The sequence below is a fragment of the Nicotiana tabacum genome, chromosome 13 (assembly GCF_000715075.1).
Source record: "Nicotiana tabacum cultivar K326 chromosome 13, ASM71507v2, whole genome shotgun sequence".
Taxonomy (NCBI): Eukaryota; Viridiplantae; Streptophyta; class Magnoliopsida; order Solanales; family Solanaceae; genus Nicotiana; species Nicotiana tabacum.
This window is the reverse complement of record NC_134092.1, coordinates 95,461,528-95,480,554: the sequence shown is the minus strand read 5'-3', so window position 1 is coordinate 95,480,554 and position 19,027 is coordinate 95,461,528. Positions and strand designations below refer to the sequence as shown.

The window sequence follows — 19,027 nt, the reverse complement described above, 5'->3', positions numbered from 1 at the left end:
ACCCACAGAACGGAGCCATCAATAATAAGATCAAATGAGCAAGAGTCGGGGACTAATTCCGAAATTGCTAAGATACTCGAGGAACTCACAAAACGGATCGAAGTAAACGATAAAAAATGAAAACATATAACTCCAGGGTCGATCAGATCCCGGGGGCACCACCAGTGTTGAAAGGATTGGATTCCAAAAAATTCGTGCAAAAGCCTTTCCCCCCGAGTGAGGCTCCTAAACCGATCCCAAAGAAGTTTCGCATGCTCGAGATTCTTAAATATAATGGAACGACCGATTCCAACAAACATGTCACCTCTTACACATGTGCCATCAAAGGGAATGATCTAGAGGACGATGAGATCAATTCTGTATTATTGAAAAACTTTGGTGAAACCATGACAAAGGGAGCAATGATATGGTATCATAATTTACCGTCTAACTCTATCGATTCTTTTGTTATGCTTGCAGATTCTTTCGTAAAAGCACATGCTGGGGCCATAAAGGTTGAGACCAGGAAGTCGTACCTATTCAAGGTAAGACAAAAGGATAATGAGATGCTAAGAGAATTCATATCTCGTTTTCAAATGGAACGAATGGATCTACCACCAGTCACAGACGATTGGGCTGTTCAAGCTTTCACTCAAGGTCTAAACGAACGAAGCTCGACGGCTTCACGGCGGCTGAAGCATAACCTGATCGAGTACCCAGCTATTACTTGGGCCGATGTGCACAATCGATATCAATCCAAAATAAGATTCGAAGACAACCAGTTGGGTTCTGGGTCCGTTATTAAAAGGGCTACCAACCAAAGGTCGATGAGAGACTGATACTGGACGTATAGTGGAAATCCTACAAGCTCGGGTTCGACCAAAGACAGAGACAGATTATTCAACTCGAAGCCTTTAGGCCAGAGAGCACGCGTTGCACTCTTTTTCTCTTAGACCGGTATTTGTCCCAAATGGGTTTATCGGCAAGGTTTTTTAATGAGGCAACCATTGCTCGTGCTAACTTGAAACAATTCAACAATATACGAGGCCTCCTTACAATCAACCTCGAATACTGGGGGGCATTGTCATCGAACATATCAATGATGATTATGAAGTTCAGTGCAAAAGAAGTTACTTGGTTACTTCATGGCAAAAGGGTCTTGACAGGAAAAATTGTAAGGACCAAATGGTCAAACGTGTCATGCCCATGTAGTTGGCCCGAGCCCTGACACAAAACATGAACACATGTATAATGACTTACAAAGAAAAATTTCTTCTTTTCCTATATATTATATCTAAGAAATATTCCTCTATTTCGAGATCTATTATGCAAACAGGCTTAAGGGCCAACCATTACCCCATAAATCGGGGACTGCCAACTGAAAAATCAACGAGTTCGAGCAACACTCACTTGACTATAAAGCCTAAGGGCTACCCCGACTTGAGTTCGAGCAACCATTCTCACTCGGGGACTATCTACGAAGCCCAAGGGCTACCTTACTTTGAGTTCGAGCAATCACTCGACTACTAAGCCTACGGGCGACATCACTTCGAGTTCGAGCAATCACTCGACTACTAAGCCTACGGGCTATATCACTTCGAGTTCGAGCAAGCACGCACTCGACTACTAAGCCTACGGGCTACATTACTTCGAGTTCGAGCAATCACTCGACTACTAAGCCTACAGACTACTCTTATTTCGAGTTCGAGCAAACACTCACTCGACTACTAAGCCTACGGGCTACTCTTATTTCAAGTTCAAGCAAACACTCACTCGACTACTAAGCTTACGGGCTAATTAATTCGAGTTCGAGCAATCACTCGACTACTAAGCCTACGGGATACTCTTATTTCGAGTTCGAGCAATCACTCACTTGACTAATAAGCCTACGGGCTACTCTTATTTCAAGTTCGAGCAAGCACTCACTCAACTACTATGCCTACGGGCTACATTACTTCGAGTTCGTGCAAACACTCACTCGATTACTAAGCCTACGGGCTACATCACTTCGAGTTCGAGCAAGCACTCACTCGACTACTAAGCCTACAGGCTATATTATTTCGAGTTCGAGCAATCACTCACTCGACTATTAAGCCTACGGGATACTCTTATTTCGAGTTCGAGCAAACAGGCTCAAGGATCGACCATTAGCTTATTAATCATGGACTGCCAACTGAAAGCCCCACACAAAGCCTACGAGCTACCTTTCTTCGAGTTCGATCAATCACTCACTCGACTATTAAGCCTACGGGCTACCTTTCTTCGAGTTCGAGCAAAGCACTCACTCGACTATTAAGCCTACGGGCTACCTTACTTCGAGTTCGAGTAAAGCACTCACTCGACTATAAAGCCTACGGGCTACCTTTCTTCGAGTTCGAGCAAAGCACTCACTCGACTATAAAGCCTACGGGCTACCTTTCTTCGAGTTCGAGCAAAGCACTCACTCGACTATAAAGCCTACGGGCTACCTTTCTTCGAGTTCGAGCAAAGCACTCACTCGATTATTAAGCCTACGGGCTACCTTACTTCGAGTTCAAGCAAAGCACTCACTCGACTATAAAGCCTATGGGCTATCTTTCTTCGAGTTCGAGCAAAGCACTCACTCGACTATTACGCCTACAGGCTACCTTACTCCGAGTTCGATCAATCACTCACTCGACTATTAAGCCTACGGGCTACCTTACTTCGAGTTCGAGCAAAGCACTCACTCGACTATAAAGCCTACGGTCTACCTTTCTTCGTGTTTGAGCAAATAACTCACTCGACTATTAAGCTTACGGGCTAACTTACTTCGAGTTCGAGCAATTACTCACTCGACTATTAAACCTACGGGCTACCTTACTTCGAGTCCGATCAATCACTCACTCGACTATTAAGCCTACGGGCTACCTTACTTCGAGTTTGAGCAATCACTCACTCGACTATTAAGCCTACGGGCTACCGTTTATCGAGTTCGAGCAAAGCACTCACTCGACTATCAAGCCTACGGGCTATATTTCTTTGAGTTCGAGTAAATCACTCACTCGACCTCTAAGCCTACGGGCTATATTACTTCAAGTTCGAGCAATCACTCACTCGACCACTAAGCCTACGGGCTATATTACTTCTAGTTCGAGCAATCCCTTACTCGACAACTAAGCCTACGAGTTATATTACTTCATGTTCGAGCAATCGCTTACTCGACCTCTAAGCCTACGAGCTATATTACTACGGGTTCGAGCAATCACTCACTCGACTACTAAGCCTACGGGCTACCTTATTTCGAGTGTGAGCAAACAGTCACTCGGTTATGAAGGCTGCAAGGTCCGAATTCGATCAAATTGCCTAAATCCTTATGAAAACCTTCATAAGGCATGAATGAAACAAAATCTTCACAAGACAGAGAATAAAACATAGGCAAGTCGGGAAAAGAAAAGATATTTATTTATATATATATATATATACAAGAGTGTTTACAACGTCCGAACAGGACCCTACACAATAAACCAAAATGGAAACTAAGGGCTAAGTTTCTTGGTTATCTCCTGGGGAGGTCTCTTCTCCATCGGGCTCCTCCCCGCTCTCGGACCCACTCTCGCTCCCATTATCATCATCACCGTCATCATCGGAAGCCAAGGCTTCAGCATCGGCTTCGAGCTCTTTAGCCTTTTTTATCTCTTCGATGAGATCGAACCCTCGAGCATGGATCTCCTCGAGGGCCACCCTCCGAGATTGGCATTTGTAAAGTTCAGAAACCCAATGTGCTCGAGTTTTAACGGTCTCGACTTCCTCTCTTGCTTGTACCTGAGCAGCTTCAGCATCGGTCCGATAGACGGCCACGAATGCATCTGTATTGGCCTTTGCTTTTTCGGTGTCAGATTTGGCCTTGGCAAGTTCAGAGGACAACCGAGCCTCGAGCTCCTCTATTTTTCTTGCTTGAACCGAGCTCTTCTCCTTCATGCTTTGAAGTTGGTTTTCGACCGTTGATAATTGGGCTCGAGCAGTTTCTTTTTCTGCGGCAAGACGGTCCATGCCATCTTTCCATCCTAAGGTCTCCGCCCTTATCATATCGACCTCCTCACGAAGCTTCCCAATCACCTCAAGCTTCTGCCGCAGCTGTGAGATCGAAAAATTAGCCACCGTTCTAGAATCAAGCCCATGGATTTTTAAGATTACCATTACCTGCTCGGTCAGGTCGGTATGGTCTTGTTGAGCTTTGGCCAATTCAGCTCAGAGGTCCTTGATTTCTTCTTCCCTTTGTCCAAAGAGGAGTCTAAGGGCGTTTCTCTCCTCCGTAACCCATCGGAGGTCAGCCTCGTACCGACGCAGCTCAGCTCGAGACCGAGAATATGCTTCTCGATGAACCGTTGCGGCCTACGAAGAAAGAAGAAAAGAAGTTAGAAAAGAATAGCAAACATAAAAATGGTATCAACGAAGGGAGTTAGAGCTTACCCGATTCAGAGCTTGTTACACTTCACAGAAAAGGCCCGACACATCACTAGGGCCAGCAACATCCTCGACACCAGTAATCAAATCATGAAAGGGGTCCTCCCCTTAATGAGACCGGTCTACCTCGAGGGCCCCCAAAGCTTGGGCTTCCCGAATCGCCCCTTCGAAAAAAGCAGGAAGAGTGGGCGAGTCTCCGATTACTATTTCCCCAAGCGACTCGCTTGGGGCGTTCTCCTCAGTTCGAAGAGCTTCAGGGCTGGCCCCTTCAGATATACCCATCGTTTGTTGACTTCGGTGGGAAGCATCCTTGATCTCTGATGATTCGGGGACTCTGCCCGAAACTTTCTTCGATATCCCCTCAGCTCGAGGCGGAGCTTCATAAACCACCATCGATCCAGCTGCCTTTGGGGCATCGATGGTTTTCTTCACTCGGGCCACAAGTACGGACCCATCAACTTATTCTTCTTCTTCATCTTCGTCCCTCAGACGCCGAACAGATTCTTCGGTCAGAGGGATAATTTTCCTCCTCGGCTTACAAGCTGTCCTTGTCTTGGGTTCTGGATCCTTGGAAGTGGAGGCCCGTTTTCTCTTATTGTCCTTCGTCGGTTTCGAAACCGAGGCCAAAGTCTCTTCCTCACCGGACGAGGGCCTCATAACCGCATTTTTGCGCAAGCCTACACACAAAATAATTGGTTAAATATATAGAAAATATTCTGTTCGAATTAACAAAGGCATGAGAAAAAGGCTTACCATGATTTTTGGCCTCCCATTGGCCGTTTGACAAATCACGCCACGAGCGCTCGGCGTATACAGGGGTCGAAGCCAGGGCTTGTACCCAGCTCTTAAGGTCGGGAATAGCACCGGGTATCCAAACAACTGCTATATTACGAAAAAAAAGATATCGGTGAGAAAGAGACAACAGAGCAAAGTAATAAGAGCTAACAATCGAAATATACTTACACTTCATGTTCCACTCCTCAGGGAATAGCATTTGCTCGCCCGGGATCAGATCAGAGGTCTTCACTCGAACGAACCTGCCCATCCAGCCCCGGTCCTTGTCCTCGTCTATGCTCGAGAAGTGCACTTTGTTAGTCCGGTGCTGGAGTTTTATTATCCCACCTTGATAGAGGCGGGGGCTGTACAATCTGATAAGGTGGTCGAGGATAAAAGGCATCCCCTCGAATATTGAAGAATTATCCTTTTTAGCTTCATAGATTGATTCATCTTGCTTAATCCATAAATCATCCTCTTTTCAACTTTGCTTATTTTTCATCTTCTACAGTCAATATTCGATATTTCTATTTACTCTTACGATTTGTGTCAAGTTATAGCACATACCCATAGAACTACGTATAAATTCAACTTTATTCATTTTTCGGGTAAACAATATATACAATTGCTCTTCTTCTAGCTCTTAAAGAGTTGAGAAGAAGGCAAGCCTTGTGCCATTGTCGTCGTCGCTCGCTCGGCTTCGGTTTCGGCTTTGGTCAAATGATTGATTGATTAATCTTTTGGACCAAATTTATTTGTTAATATTAATGCAGTATTAATTAATCCAAATTAGACCGTTACTGTAACAGTAATTCAATTGTCCTCCATTTTCATTTTCCCGTTATAAATTAAATTTGGCGGTTTGCATAAATGGCCGTTTTATAAAATAGCCATGTTGAGTTACAACCTTACCTGAAGAGTAGTAACTCTTCAGTATAACCTAACATTTTTTGGCTATAAATACATTAACTCCCCTTCAGATTTTTCTTAACGAAAATTCTAATTTCTCCTTATTCTTACTGCATTGTTTTAACAGAAAAGAAAGCAGTAAATGTGATTTACTACTGCTCTTTGAGTTCGTTGATCACTGGGGTTTGAAGTACTGCTACACCAGTGAGGTTATCCGTTCTATCCTGGGAGGAAATAATCTTAAACCTCGGGTACTAGGAGGGGATTAAGTTTCTTAAGAAAACACTGTGAATTCAGTGGGCTCAGTTTCATTTTCTGTTCTTCTACATTTCTGATTTTTTCCATTGCTATTGGTTTTGAATATATTTTCGAATACAGATTTCTAACAACATCTTTATTATCTTAACTTAATTACAATATAAATGAATTAAGTTTCCATGTCAACAGAAAAAGGGAAAGGAATATAAGTCCTTTTCAAACAATTCTCAAATGAAAGTATATATGTTCCTTCACTAACGCTTTTGCAAAGTGTCCCAAATTAAGTAATCGCGCCCAAAATCTTAGTCACAGGGATGACTCGTTAAAAAAAGCAGTACAACTAATCCATGCACGAACTCAATTTAAAGAAATGATCAAATTCGAAAATCATTTTATTTTTGTAAGTTAGATATAAGTGAGATAAATCCTTACTTGCATGTTACCAAGTATCTCCTTAATTTTCAGGGCATGGATAGCAAGCTTCTAATGCAGTAAAGTATAGGTATTCTTGTTTCTCTGTGCCCTTATCGAAATGAGGATTCATGGCACGTTATTATGTCTGGGAGATATATAAAATTCAGTTTGCGAGAGTTGAAAAAATATATATTTCTTATGTGTGTTTTTTCCGTCACAATTACTGTAAAGAGACATCTAAACTAGTCTTGATAGTTTATGTATAAAAGTATATTTACAACCAAATTAAAGATGGATTGTGTCTCAAATCGGGTATATTATACATGTTCAAGTTGATTGCCTTAAATTATACTTGGAGCAACTGGTAGTGGCCAATATGGGAAAAATCCTTCATCATGCAGATTATAATAGTTACATTTATATATAATATGTAAAAATTTGAGTCTTGGTGATATAACTTCGGTCCTTTAATTGATTCAACACTATGAATTTACAAAAGAGAGTTGAATGTTGATCATGAAACAAATGTATAACAAGAATGGATTTCATTGGGATTTTTGATCGGTGCTGAGATAACTATAGTCCAAAGTGAAATTTCTTTGGTTAAATATTAGTTAGTTTACGAAAGACTCCGATGCAACAAAAATACCTGTTTGGTCAATAATAATAATAATAATAATAATAATAATAATAATAATTACCTTTACAAAATTACTATGCTAAGAGAGAAAGAGGAGGTGGGAAAAAAAGATAAAGTTGAGACAATTATACGGGAGTAATTTGTACTACATAAATGTAGGTAGCTCCGTCAAGTAAATCAGTTCAAGTTTCGTAGTATTCAATAAGAAGTCGATATTTTTTTTTCCACTCCTTTAATTGTTAATGCATTGTCCTACCTCAGGAGCATCTAAATTAGCTAAAGATTGAATACACAGTTTACACTCACCTTTTTAAAGGTATCCTAGGAGTTGAAAGTATGAAAATATCATTCCTTCGTTATCTTAGCGAGCATAACCTAAAACCCACCGAGAACAAGAGCATGCATCTTATTCCAATACTTTCGAGCTTTATATAAATTTATGTGTAAAACTTCACAAAAATTACAAAAAATAATTGATATAAACTCATCATTTTAATAATATAATGAGTTTAGTATCAAAAACTTTAAAAATTAAACTTATAGAACTTAAATTTTGAATTCGCTCGTTACAGTAATTCCTATTTCCTTATTTTTAGCGCCAAACAAGACATGTAACAGTAAACGACTTAATAAAAGTTAATTTTCATCAATCATTCATGGTGCTTCGTAGGGAACGGTTTTACAGTTCTATTAATAATTTTGATAGATACCTGAAACAAAACGATGTGAACTTATATCATGGGTTAAAGCAGTGGATCCAAAATTTGAAGTTACTGTGATTCAATAACGATCTCAAGTTAATATACGATAATAATTGAGTTCTTAATCAAATTTTGTTGTATAATAATTTATATATATATATATATATATATATATATATATATATATATATATATATATATATATGCTATATGAAACCGTAATTTATAAGCTAGGTTCGTCCCCCCTAATACAGTGTCTACTTATTGAGTTATGTCCACCGATATCACTAACCTAGATGTCAGTTTCATTCAAAAGTATATATAGTGATACAATCAATGAATACATGAACTAGTTCTGCGGATATAAAACATGTTATAAAGTAACTCGAATTTAAACCAAATAATTCAAATTTACTAAGATATCAAGGTCAATAATTGATACATCAAACAGTTAATTTCAAAAAGAAAAAAAAAACTTAGTTTCAAAAGCTATTTAGTTAGAGCTACCAAGTGGAGAACCGTTAACGCCTCAGTCGGGATTATAACAAACCTATATTTACTAATTTCACTACTTCTGCTCAAAAACTTTTTCCAACATGCACAGCCTATCCTCTAAAAACAAAATCCCAAACTTTTTGGGTGTCAATAATTTAATTTATATTTAAGTTTAAATTATTTTTAAATATAAAAAAATATCATCTTGAAAGAAAAATAGTAACCTAAAATAGAACGGGGATGGTATAATAATGGCCGCTTTAATTGGGGCCTCACAAGACAAGAGTGACACATCAAACAACCAATATATTATTCACAACTCTCAATAACTCACCAAAACAATAATGCAGTGATGTTCGTCGGTCGGTACGGTACGGTATTTAAATATTTTGGTTCGGTATTTTTGATATTTGGTTTCTTAAAATGCAATACCAATATCGTACCTAATTAAATTCGGTATGGTTCGATTTTTCTCCTTTCGATTTTGATTTATAAGGTTTGGTAATTTCGGTTTATTCGGTTTGAATACTAACTAGTGCATAGAGTCATAGACTGTAATATTCTAAACTAAAGTACTCAAAAGTACAAAACTAAAAATATTTATTGACAAAAGTTTTGTCCAAAACTAGCAAATATCAATCTTGAGAAAACTGTACATAAAAGAATAAATTTGATCATTAGAAATGTTTTATTACTTGCTTGGAGTTAATTGATGAACTTAGAGAATAAAGGAAAGAAAAATTTTAAATTTTTATATTTATGTTATAATTAATAATATGTATATTGTGTAATATAATATATATTTCGATATGATATCAGTACTTCAGTATTTCATTTTAAAATACCAAATATCATACCTAATATCAATATTTTTTAATATCGAATACCAAATAACAAAATTTTCGATTTCGATACACTAATTGATATTTACCAAATTATGGAGCTCTACTATAACTTCATCAGTTTTCGACCGTTGATAAAACCAAGTGGGGCAATAAAATGAACAAGTACACAATTTGCTTACATATACAATTTGCCACACGCAAATTATTGGACGCCCCAACAAAAGGGTAAAGAGTCGGAAAGGGACAAGACAAAATCAAAAGTAGGAGCTACTAGGCCAATAATCATTGCCCAAATCAATCACTCTAAAAAACTTTTTATTGGATATAATAAAGTCAAGAAACTAATTTGGGAAGAATCCCACATGCCCACATATTTTTTAGCCCAAAGATCCCTTCTTTTTTTGCCTCTCTCTCTCTCTTCATCTGCCAGCTTTGGATTCGACAGCCAACAGAGTTTGTTACTCAGATTCTTCAGCTTCTTAAGGTTCACTTCTTATCCCATGTGGAATTCTTGCTTTACCCTCCCTCTTTGATTCTTGAGCTATTTTATTGGATTTACCTTGTGCTTGTTTGAGTAATCTGCTATGTTTGAACTGTGTTGTTGCTAATTCTATGAAATGTTGCTCCTTTTTGTTTTCTTAATCTTTTTTTTGTTTTTGAAGATTTGATTTAATTGCTTTCTTCATTTTGGAAACTCTAGTAGAACAATTCTGTGGTTCCTACTTTTCTTTTATTTTTTATTTTTGCTTTTTGTTTAGGAGCTTGCATAAATGTTGTATAATACTGCGTACAATAGACCCTTGATAGACCTTGTGATCCGGTCTTTTCCGGACCCCGCACATAACGGGAGCTTAGCACACTGTGCTACCCTTTTTGTTTAGGAGATTGTTGTTATAATTGGTGTGTGGGCCCTACTTCATTGGAACTGTAGTGTTTTGTTGGAAGAGGAAGTGGTATCTTTTGTGTGATGGGTGGGTGTAATTAATGAAATGAAATTGGAAGGTGGAGTTGGCTATGGTTGAGTTGTGGCCATTGAATTTTTGGGTTGGTCACTGGATGTCTTGCTTGGCATTTTGGTTGTACTTCTATACTTGTGTTTTGCAGCTGTTGATATTAGAGTCGTCTCAGCTACCTTGCTTGTCTTAAGATTCAAGAATTGGTTTGTTCCTAAGTAGGAGTCTATTCATGTAATGTTCTTTAAAAACGAGAGAAGATTCTTTATTGGTGTGCTACTTTGATCTGAAAATGTATTGGTTTCTTTATTGGTGCTTAATGCAACTTAAGGAATTTTTTCTATGTGATCCTTGAAGCAACATTTACTTTGAATTCTTTGACTTCAGACCTTCTCCATTGCTTTATGTTTCACTATTTTACATACAAGTCAGTAGCAATTTTCTATTCTGCTGCTGCTCATGGTCAGTTTGCCATATACCTACAGTCATTCTGCATCAAGCTTCCTAGTGTTGTGTATGTCAAAGCTGCTCTCTTAATTATCAAAAGATCTTCCATTCGGATGTCAAAATCATAATAGGCACAAATTCATGTTATCGGGTAAAGAATGTGGCTTATCATTGTCAGGTAAATATTTTATCACAATATTGTATGTCAAGCTCTTTAGCAGAACAGTAGAAATTGAAGGCAGTATTCATCCCACTCTACAAACAAATCAATGAAACATAGCACTTCAAATCTTCAATATTGCTGGAGAACAGTCAAGGGATGCATGAAAGAGAATATAGCCCCACTACACGTAGATCATAGGAAACCACTGTATGCCCAACATGGTTTAATGAAGCTAAATGTCTTATGGTCTAACTGAACACACCAGCGACAGACAAGAACACACCTCTTGATAGAATGTTATGTTTTTGTGTTCAATCAAGATCCCAATAGCTACTTGGATGTAAAGTTGGCATTATGTAAGTTTTATCATTTTATAGAATTGAAGGGAGCAGACTAGGTTAACATAGTAAGTCTAGATAATCTTCTTGAGCATGACAATATTCTATGTAAATGCAGCTATAGTCTCTATAATCTTCTGGGTAACAAGAATGCAATAGATGGAAGCATTGGCTATATAGTCACAAACAATTAGGGAAGGACGATAAATTGATGAGGAAAGATCATCGACAAAATGCTTGATGGTCAGGTCATTTTACAGTCATTTGTTCATTGAAAGTGAATCAAGACTCGCATGGAGATCATTATGGAAATTTAGAGCACAAGTAAAGGTGGCAAATTTTATGTGGATTGCACTGTAGGTCTGTGGGATGCTATTCCAGTGGCAGACAACTTATGAATAAGAAGATATATAACCATCAGATGCTGTTGCTTCTGCAAGCAACGGGGAAAGGACACTGACCACCTTTTGCTACATTATAGCTTCACTTCGGAGTCACGTGCATTGGTATACTTTTAATGTCGAGTTGGTCCATCCCAGAATAATGGAAAGATGATGAATAGTTGGTGGAAACAAAGGCTGGGAGGTAGCAGGAAGAGTTTATGGAAAACTGCAGCCTTTAGTGTTATTTGGCATATGAACAGAAAGACATAGAAGAACTTTTGAGGGGGTTGAAAGTTCAATGGCATGCTAATTGTTTTCTTTTGCTTATATTGTATTTATGATGTAAGCGTGAATTACCCTCTTGCATTGATGATCGGCTAATTTTTGGTGCAAATTTGATACTTGCAAGTAATTTTTGGTGCAACATTAATAAATACAATTAATATATCACCAAAGATATTCTTAGATACTTTTCCAATGCATAATTTTTTGGCATAAGTTTTGGGTGTTTTCGAAGGTCAGAGGCCTTTGAACCATCATATGTTACATCATGTCAGTTTTGTGCTTACAAATACTGCTCACAGAGTTATTGCGAAAATAACTACTGCTCGCAGGTCAGACTGATGTCAGACAAGTTTGCGTTTCTGTATCTCAGAATTGGTATCAGAATTGCTGATTTTAAGGCTTGTATGGTTCTGAATTAGCACTGAAATAGTCAGCAAAGTGGGAGGTTTTTAAATTATATTCAGTTAGTGAATCAATGGAAAAAGCATGAGCCTCAGAGGAACTAAAATTTAGTGGCAAATTCCCTGCAGTAAACAGTAATGGGAAACAATAGAATTAGGCTCTAACCTTGCTCTGGTATATATTGCATTTTACTAGTTTCTATAGATTTGATTTTGTTGGATGCATATGATGATAGCTTGAAGATTGTGTGTAAATTTATCATTATCTGTGAGACATTTACTTTCTTTGAATTGCATGCTCATTTCATAGTAAAAATGTTCTAGTAGATCCTATTATTTCTGAAGGATTTTAATGTTGCGATGTTGCATAGTGATTCTTCTTCGTTTAATTTTGCTGGTTGGGTAGATGATTGACTTTTTCACCACGGTGCTTCAAATCTAATTTTATTCCACATCATTGTGATGCCCTTGGAGACTTTGTTTCTTGTATCTTCATTTGATGTGTATCTTCTTCATGCTTTATGAGGATTAGTCATAAAAAATTCATGTTGTATAATATCCATTGCTAAGGCATCTTTTCTAATGTAACGTCTAAAATCCTTATGCTTTCCATGATAACCTTAGAAGTTCTTGCTGCTTTTAAAGTGTTGTGTCATTATAGTACAAGGCCTTAATGCCAAATCTTTTTGGTCAAGTGAAGTCAAATGCTGAGGTTTGTTTAAAACACCTGAAAATTTTTAATATGGTTTTTTATCCTCCACTGATGATGAGCATTTCAACTTCTCTAACTGGTAAAGTTTTATTACTTTCATTTAACCTCTTTGATACTATTTCCTTTCTGGAATCAAGTTGACTAAATTCTCAAAGTGAAGTTCTGCGTGAAAGATTAGAAACTACATGAAATATGCTGCTCAACATAATGATTACAGACAAAATATTTTGAAATAGTATTGTTGATTGATTTGGTAGATTGATCAGACATATCATTGCAATCTCGAAGTTTGTCTCAAAAGTCGAACTGTGTCAAATATATATATGGATTGCACATAGAAAATTTAAAGCTGTTGGTTCTCAATTTTATCTAGCACATATGCAGCTCCGCTCCAATTTTATTGATGTGAACTTAGTTATTTCTTACCACAGATGCACAGGGTGTAGAGGCTTGAGAGCCATCATTTTTAAAATCGTTTTATGTTTGGGCAGCAGAGGAATTTGGGAAACTGTTGTATTAATATAAAGTCAGTTCCGTTCGTTCTATTTATGGACAAAAATCAACATGCGGCCTGCATTATATATGCCAAGATCTAGTGAAGCACAGCACAGTAGCATGGGTGTCTCTGGAGCTACGCCTACGTCTTTACCCAGTTTGCCCAAATTGGAGGAGAGATTTCCCAAATTGCCAGATTCTCTTCATGTCATCTCAGAGAAGGAGCTAACTGCAAGCTTCATTTCTCCACGGGCAATTTCATCGACGTCAAAGAGTGGAACAGTTGGGCACCTATTGTCATCCACTTCTGGACCCCACAGAGATTTTCACTTTTTACCTTCCTCTCCTCAAGAAACTCGGCCACGTTACTATCCATTTATCTCAAGTGGGGCTTCTATGTCACCCAGCCAAGCTTCACACTCAAGTGTACATTCTACCTCGTTGAATACCGACCCCTTGGGGAACCACAAACAGAATTCATTTCATGAGTTTCTTGCTTTTCCTACAAATGTTCCTGTTCAAAATGGCCAAGTGGAAAGCCTTGCCAGCGTCATGACATCCGATGATGGTGTTAAGAGATCTGATTGGCAGGACTGGGCTGATCAGCTAATTAACGATGATGACACTCTCGGTTCAAGCTGGAGTGATATCCTAGTAGATGTCAATTTTCCAGATCCAGAACCTAAGGTTTGTTCATTATGCTTTACGTATTTTAGGAATCCAGGGAAAGGAAGAGAAAGGAAGGGAAACTAAAAGGAGAGAGCTAATAAATTCTAATAGCTTATTTAACTCCAGAATATCATCCGGTTTACGCCAAGCTGCGAGAAGTAGAATACATCGATATATCTTTGTTAAAAAGGGTAGAATACATCAATGTATAGTTCTAAGTAAGTACTCCATATTTTTCGTTGCGCTACATTCTTAATCTTGTCATATGTGCTCTTTCTCCATTTGATTTCCCTGTTTTATTTGTTTTGTTAAATTCTGTACAAGCTGTTTTGACATTCACTTTCAACAAGGCACAAAGGTGAAAAAAAATTCATGGATTTTGGCCTCACCAACATAACCTTTGCTGTTAAATTTAAACTTCCTTTGTAATGTGAAATGCTGAATTATTGTTAAACAGAATATGGTTTAGACGCGAAAGCAAGAAAAATGTGCATTTCACTTTCTTTAAGCTCGTCTAGTGTTTCCTTCCAAGTGCATTATTCTAGGAATCATTTTGGATTTGACGATATTAGTTTTTTTTTTCTTCATGTTCTTAGTTAACATAAGTTTCTAATGCTCATGTCAGCTGTTTGAGATCCCTGCGAAACAGCCGCAACTTCCTCCTCCTGCTCCTGCTTCATCGGGGCAAAGCTGCCCAGTTGGTAGCCCATCATCTTCCACATCTAAGCCTCGAATGCGGTGGACCCCAGAGCTTCACGAAGTTTTTGTAGAAGCTGTCAATAAGCTTGGTGGCAGCGAAAGTGTGTAGCCTCTTCATTTTTAAGATTTTTTAAGGTCGGATGACTTTACTATATCTTACTCACAATCTTACTTTGCAGAAGCTACTCCGAAGGGTGTCTTGAAGCTCATGAATGTGGAAAGCTTAACCATCTATCATGTTAAAAGCCACTTGCAGGTATAAATTAAACTTCTTCACTGACTGTTCTCCTGTTGCAATATCAGGTGATTAATTATTCACTTTATACATTTGTTTCAATTTCAGAAATATAGGACTGCCAGATACAAACCAGATCCCTCTGAAGGTAGAAGTTGCCTCGTTGATTACTTGATAAACTTTAAAATAGCTCAGGCATTAGGTTGCACCATATTTTAATGATTTTCTCGAAATTTCTTTCCTTGGGCGTTGAGAACGAATTACATACTTCAGCTACGGCCTCATGTCATTCTACAAGATATTTCTTTGTAAATATATTTATTGTGCTAGTATTTCCTGCCTATCTTTCCTTCTCCTTGAGTCAATAAAATACGTGAATGTTAATTAATATTGGAGTGACTTAGCTACCTTTGCTGATGCTGAATAGATATTTTTCATTGTTCCTGAGACATTAATATTGAAATCGAGGAATGGACTGTCCTCTGCTCATTACAGGAATTTCAGAAAAGAAGCCAACTATCGTCACGGAGATGCCATCTCTGGACTTAAAAACGTAAGTATTTCTCTAATTATATTGCAACATATTACTAATTCATCACCGATCTTGGATAACTGCTTACTTTTGTGCGAGAAGCATGATGTTATACACAAGAATTTCCTCTATGTCATTTGTAGTGAATATCTTTGTTAAGACATGCCATTTTAGCTGCACAGACGTTTATCCCTTTATCCATATTTAGTTGACTTAGTATGACTACTGACTAGTCATGAAGCTGAGGAGTAATATTATAATGTTTACAAATTGTTTGTAAGAAGAATTAAGTCCAAGAATACAGGTGAAGGTATCTTTTACAACTTTGGTATTTTATATGGGAAGTTTGTGCATGCCCCTGTCATTCAACACAAATATAAGGACTAATTTGTGTAACATAGGATGATGGGAAGACTTCGTCAGAGCAGTTTATTTCAAATCTCATTCAGCTTGCAAATTCCAAAATTCCTTGGAGAGAGCACTTTCTTTTTTCTGTTGAAATTTGCAACTAATTGTTAAATCTTAATGTGGAATCTGATTACAGGACTATGGGGATAACAGAAGCATTGAAAATGCAGATGGAAGTGCAGAAACAGCTTCATGAACAACTTGAGGTATTCGTGCATCTATTCTTTCTTGCTTTTATTGCACCTGATTTTCTTGTCAATTGAGAAGACAAGTCTCCTGAACATGAGGAGAGGGGCAGAGGTTGTTTGACTAAGCTAATAAGCTAGTTAAACTAGCTTCTAGGCACTTTTTGGCTTATACGCGTTTGATTAACATCAAAAGTGCTTATAACCTAAAATCAGTCAAAATACGTAAGTTGGTACAGCTTATGAGCACTTTTGGTTTGGCCAAGCCTTTTATGATTTTATCCCTTCTGTTTTTTGTAATCTCCGAAATTCTCTTTCTAAAACATAATTTCTGATTATCTCAATGTTGTATTTTTGTCATTCATCATTTTATGTAAAAATACTTTTAAATCTATACTTTTTGTAAATAACTTAAACGATCAGTCATTTTAATAGAAAAAGTGCTTATCAGCAAATTTTTACCAAACACATTAACTGTTTATTATCTGTTTCAGTACTTTTATCCAGTCATGTAACTGCTTATTTATCAAATCATTTTCATCACCTAAATGTGTTTTTCAACACATGATGCTTATCAACTACTTTTAATCAGCTGACCCAAACGGGCTCTACATAATATTGGAATTAGATAATATATGGATTATAAGCTTGGATATAATTCAACGGTCGGGTGCTTGATTAACCTTATTAAAATATGGATTATCTCTTTGATAAAATGCTCTGTTTGGTTTAGAGTTAGATTGACGTTTCCTTCTTAAACCTTACCACTTTCCTCGAGGGAAAAGTACCCTTTTATAGGCCATTGTACTTTTTAATTTATTCTATAATGATCAGAAACCTTGATTACTGGTTTATCTTTAATATCCATGGTTGTAACAAGATATACATTTCACATTTGGTGGGTTAATTCATCATTCTAATAAGATACATCTTTCCTCAGATCCAAAGAAAGTTACAGCTGCGGATTGAAGAACAGGGGAAATACCTTCAGATGATGTTTGAGAAGACGAAAAACATGGGGAAAGAACTAAATGTATCATCATCAAAATCAGAGGAACCTCCTTCACCATCCACAGAAATAAATCATTCCCTTCCTGATGATAAATCAGACGCCCCCGAGCAGGATCATGTCAGCGTTGGTTCAAGTGATGCTTCAAGATCTCTAGAGGATCTTACCAAGAACAATGAACGAAAGTCGCCCAAAAGGAAAGCATGTGAGAGTCATGACACGGACGTTAGAGACTTAAGTTCCCTTCCAGCAGAAGGTGCAAAATCGGAGGAAATGTCACCTTCATGAGCCTTGACAGACTCTTTGTAATTGTAACTTTGTAGCAAGAATAGCTGTAATGTGAATTGTGGTGTCAATGTTGTTGACAGACTTGTAAAAAAAAGATTTCTGGATTATAAACCAACCAGTCTTTCTACCTTTTTGCATTTCCAATTAGTTGTTTGCCTGCAACCACTTTCAATAACTATTAAAGTTATCGTTTCGATTCACAGTAATTCAAGCTACATGAAATATCATTAGTCTTTGCAAAATAGTACTCATAAAAATGGAACTCTAGGGCTAAAAGAGTAGAAATTAGACCATGTTTAGTAAGAATTTCATATTTCATCAAGTTGCTGTACTTTGTTTTACATACAAGTGATTTTTTAGACAAAATTAGAGCCATTATATACATGAGATATAAGATATATAGTACGATACAGAGGACGAATCAAGGAGACCTTGACGAATCGAGTATATGACCTGGTTGTTTGCTGTTCAAGAATTGTTGTTTATGCAAATTATATCATCCATACATAGCTTTTTAAACCAAGATTTAATTCTTACATATTCTCCCATGAAGCTAATGTCCAGAATATGGAAGAATAATCAATTTTGTTCTAGTTAATCCCTCTTTTATGACCACATTTCTTTCCGGTTAAAGAATAGGAAATCTTTCTTTGCTGTTACATGAATTCGATTTTCATTTCATCTAGAAAACATCATCTTTTTTTTAGTATTGACTTTGTCATTAGATCTAATAACGTTCTGCTAGACATCTGTTATAAATACTGATAACTCTCGGATAGAGTAGAAAGATCAATTAAATAATGAACCGTTAGTTCGAAATCATCGATTTCTGACAATTGATGATCAAACATTTGTGTTTTTCTTGTGTATTTTTGATAAGGCAGCTTTGTCTGTGCATAATTCTGAAAGGTGAAGGTGATTGACTATTGAACCTTCTTTCGTTTCTTGTCACAACAAATTCAGCTGTCAAACTAAATGTATAATTAAGGCAATCAACCATACTTATAGCTAGGGGCGTTCAAATGAAACTTGAAAATGGATCCGAACCGGTAAACCGAGTCAAACCGACTTAATAAACCGATAATCACTCGGTTTAATTTGGTTTGGATTTAAATTTTAAAAAACCGATAATATTTGGTTTGGTTTGATATTAAATCCCAAAAAACCTGACCAAACCGAGCCAAACCGACAATATATACATATTTAAAATATATATGTGTGCGCACGCACGTCTTTTATTTTATAATATTAATTGAGTCTTCTCTATCTTTTTTATAATTTTAGCTCATCTCAAGTCCAATACTAATACAAATTAGTAGAGTAGAAAACCCCAAGCCCATTTGTCCCCTAGCCCATTTAAGTTTAAGATAAAATAAAATTAGGTA

At 37.3% G+C, this 19,027-nt stretch overlaps 1 protein-coding gene across 3 annotated transcripts; it reads left to right on the top strand.

The window, feature by feature from the left end:
- Positions 1–9,635: 9,635 nt before the first annotated feature.
- LOC107783857 (protein PHR1-LIKE 1) lies at positions 9,636–17,772 on the top strand. Of its 3 annotated transcripts, XM_075228196.1 has the most exons (10): positions 9,793–9,924; positions 10,879–11,018; positions 11,460–12,066; positions 13,554–14,304; positions 14,912–15,086; positions 15,165–15,241; positions 15,329–15,368; positions 15,716–15,773; positions 16,297–16,366; positions 17,286–17,772. In XM_075228196.1, the coding sequence occupies exons 4-10, from the start codon at positions 13,687–13,689 to the stop codon at positions 17,640–17,642; spliced, it is 1,395 nt and encodes a 464-aa protein (XP_075084297.1). In that variant the 5' UTR covers positions 9,793–9,924; positions 10,879–11,018; positions 11,460–12,066; positions 13,554–13,686; the 3' UTR covers positions 17,643–17,772. The 3 variants fall into 3 exon arrangements, with proteins under 3 accessions (XP_016460371.1, XP_016460372.1, XP_075084297.1); XM_016604886.2 differs by lacking the exon at positions 10,879–11,018 and having other exon boundaries at positions 9,790–9,924; XM_016604885.2 differs by lacking the exons at positions 10,879–11,018; positions 11,460–12,066 and having other exon boundaries at positions 9,636–9,924.
- The last annotated feature ends 1,255 nt before the right edge of the window (positions 17,773–19,027 follow it).

What these genes read in the sequence shown, in the direction of transcription:
- LOC107783857 (XM_016604885.2), top strand. Translation starts at nt 13,687, where the DNA reads ATGCGGCCTGCATTATATATGCCAAGATCTAGTGAAGCACAGCACAGT. An exon ending in CAAACCAGATCCCTCTGAAG is followed by an intron (nt 15,369 to 15,715) that starts GTAGAAGTTGCC and finishes TGCTCATTACAG; the next exon opens with GAATTTCAGAAAAGAAGCCA. An exon ending in AGCTTCATGAACAACTTGAG is followed by an intron (nt 16,367 to 17,285) that starts GTATTCGTGCAT and finishes ATCTTTCCTCAG; the next exon opens with ATCCAAAGAAAGTTACAGCT.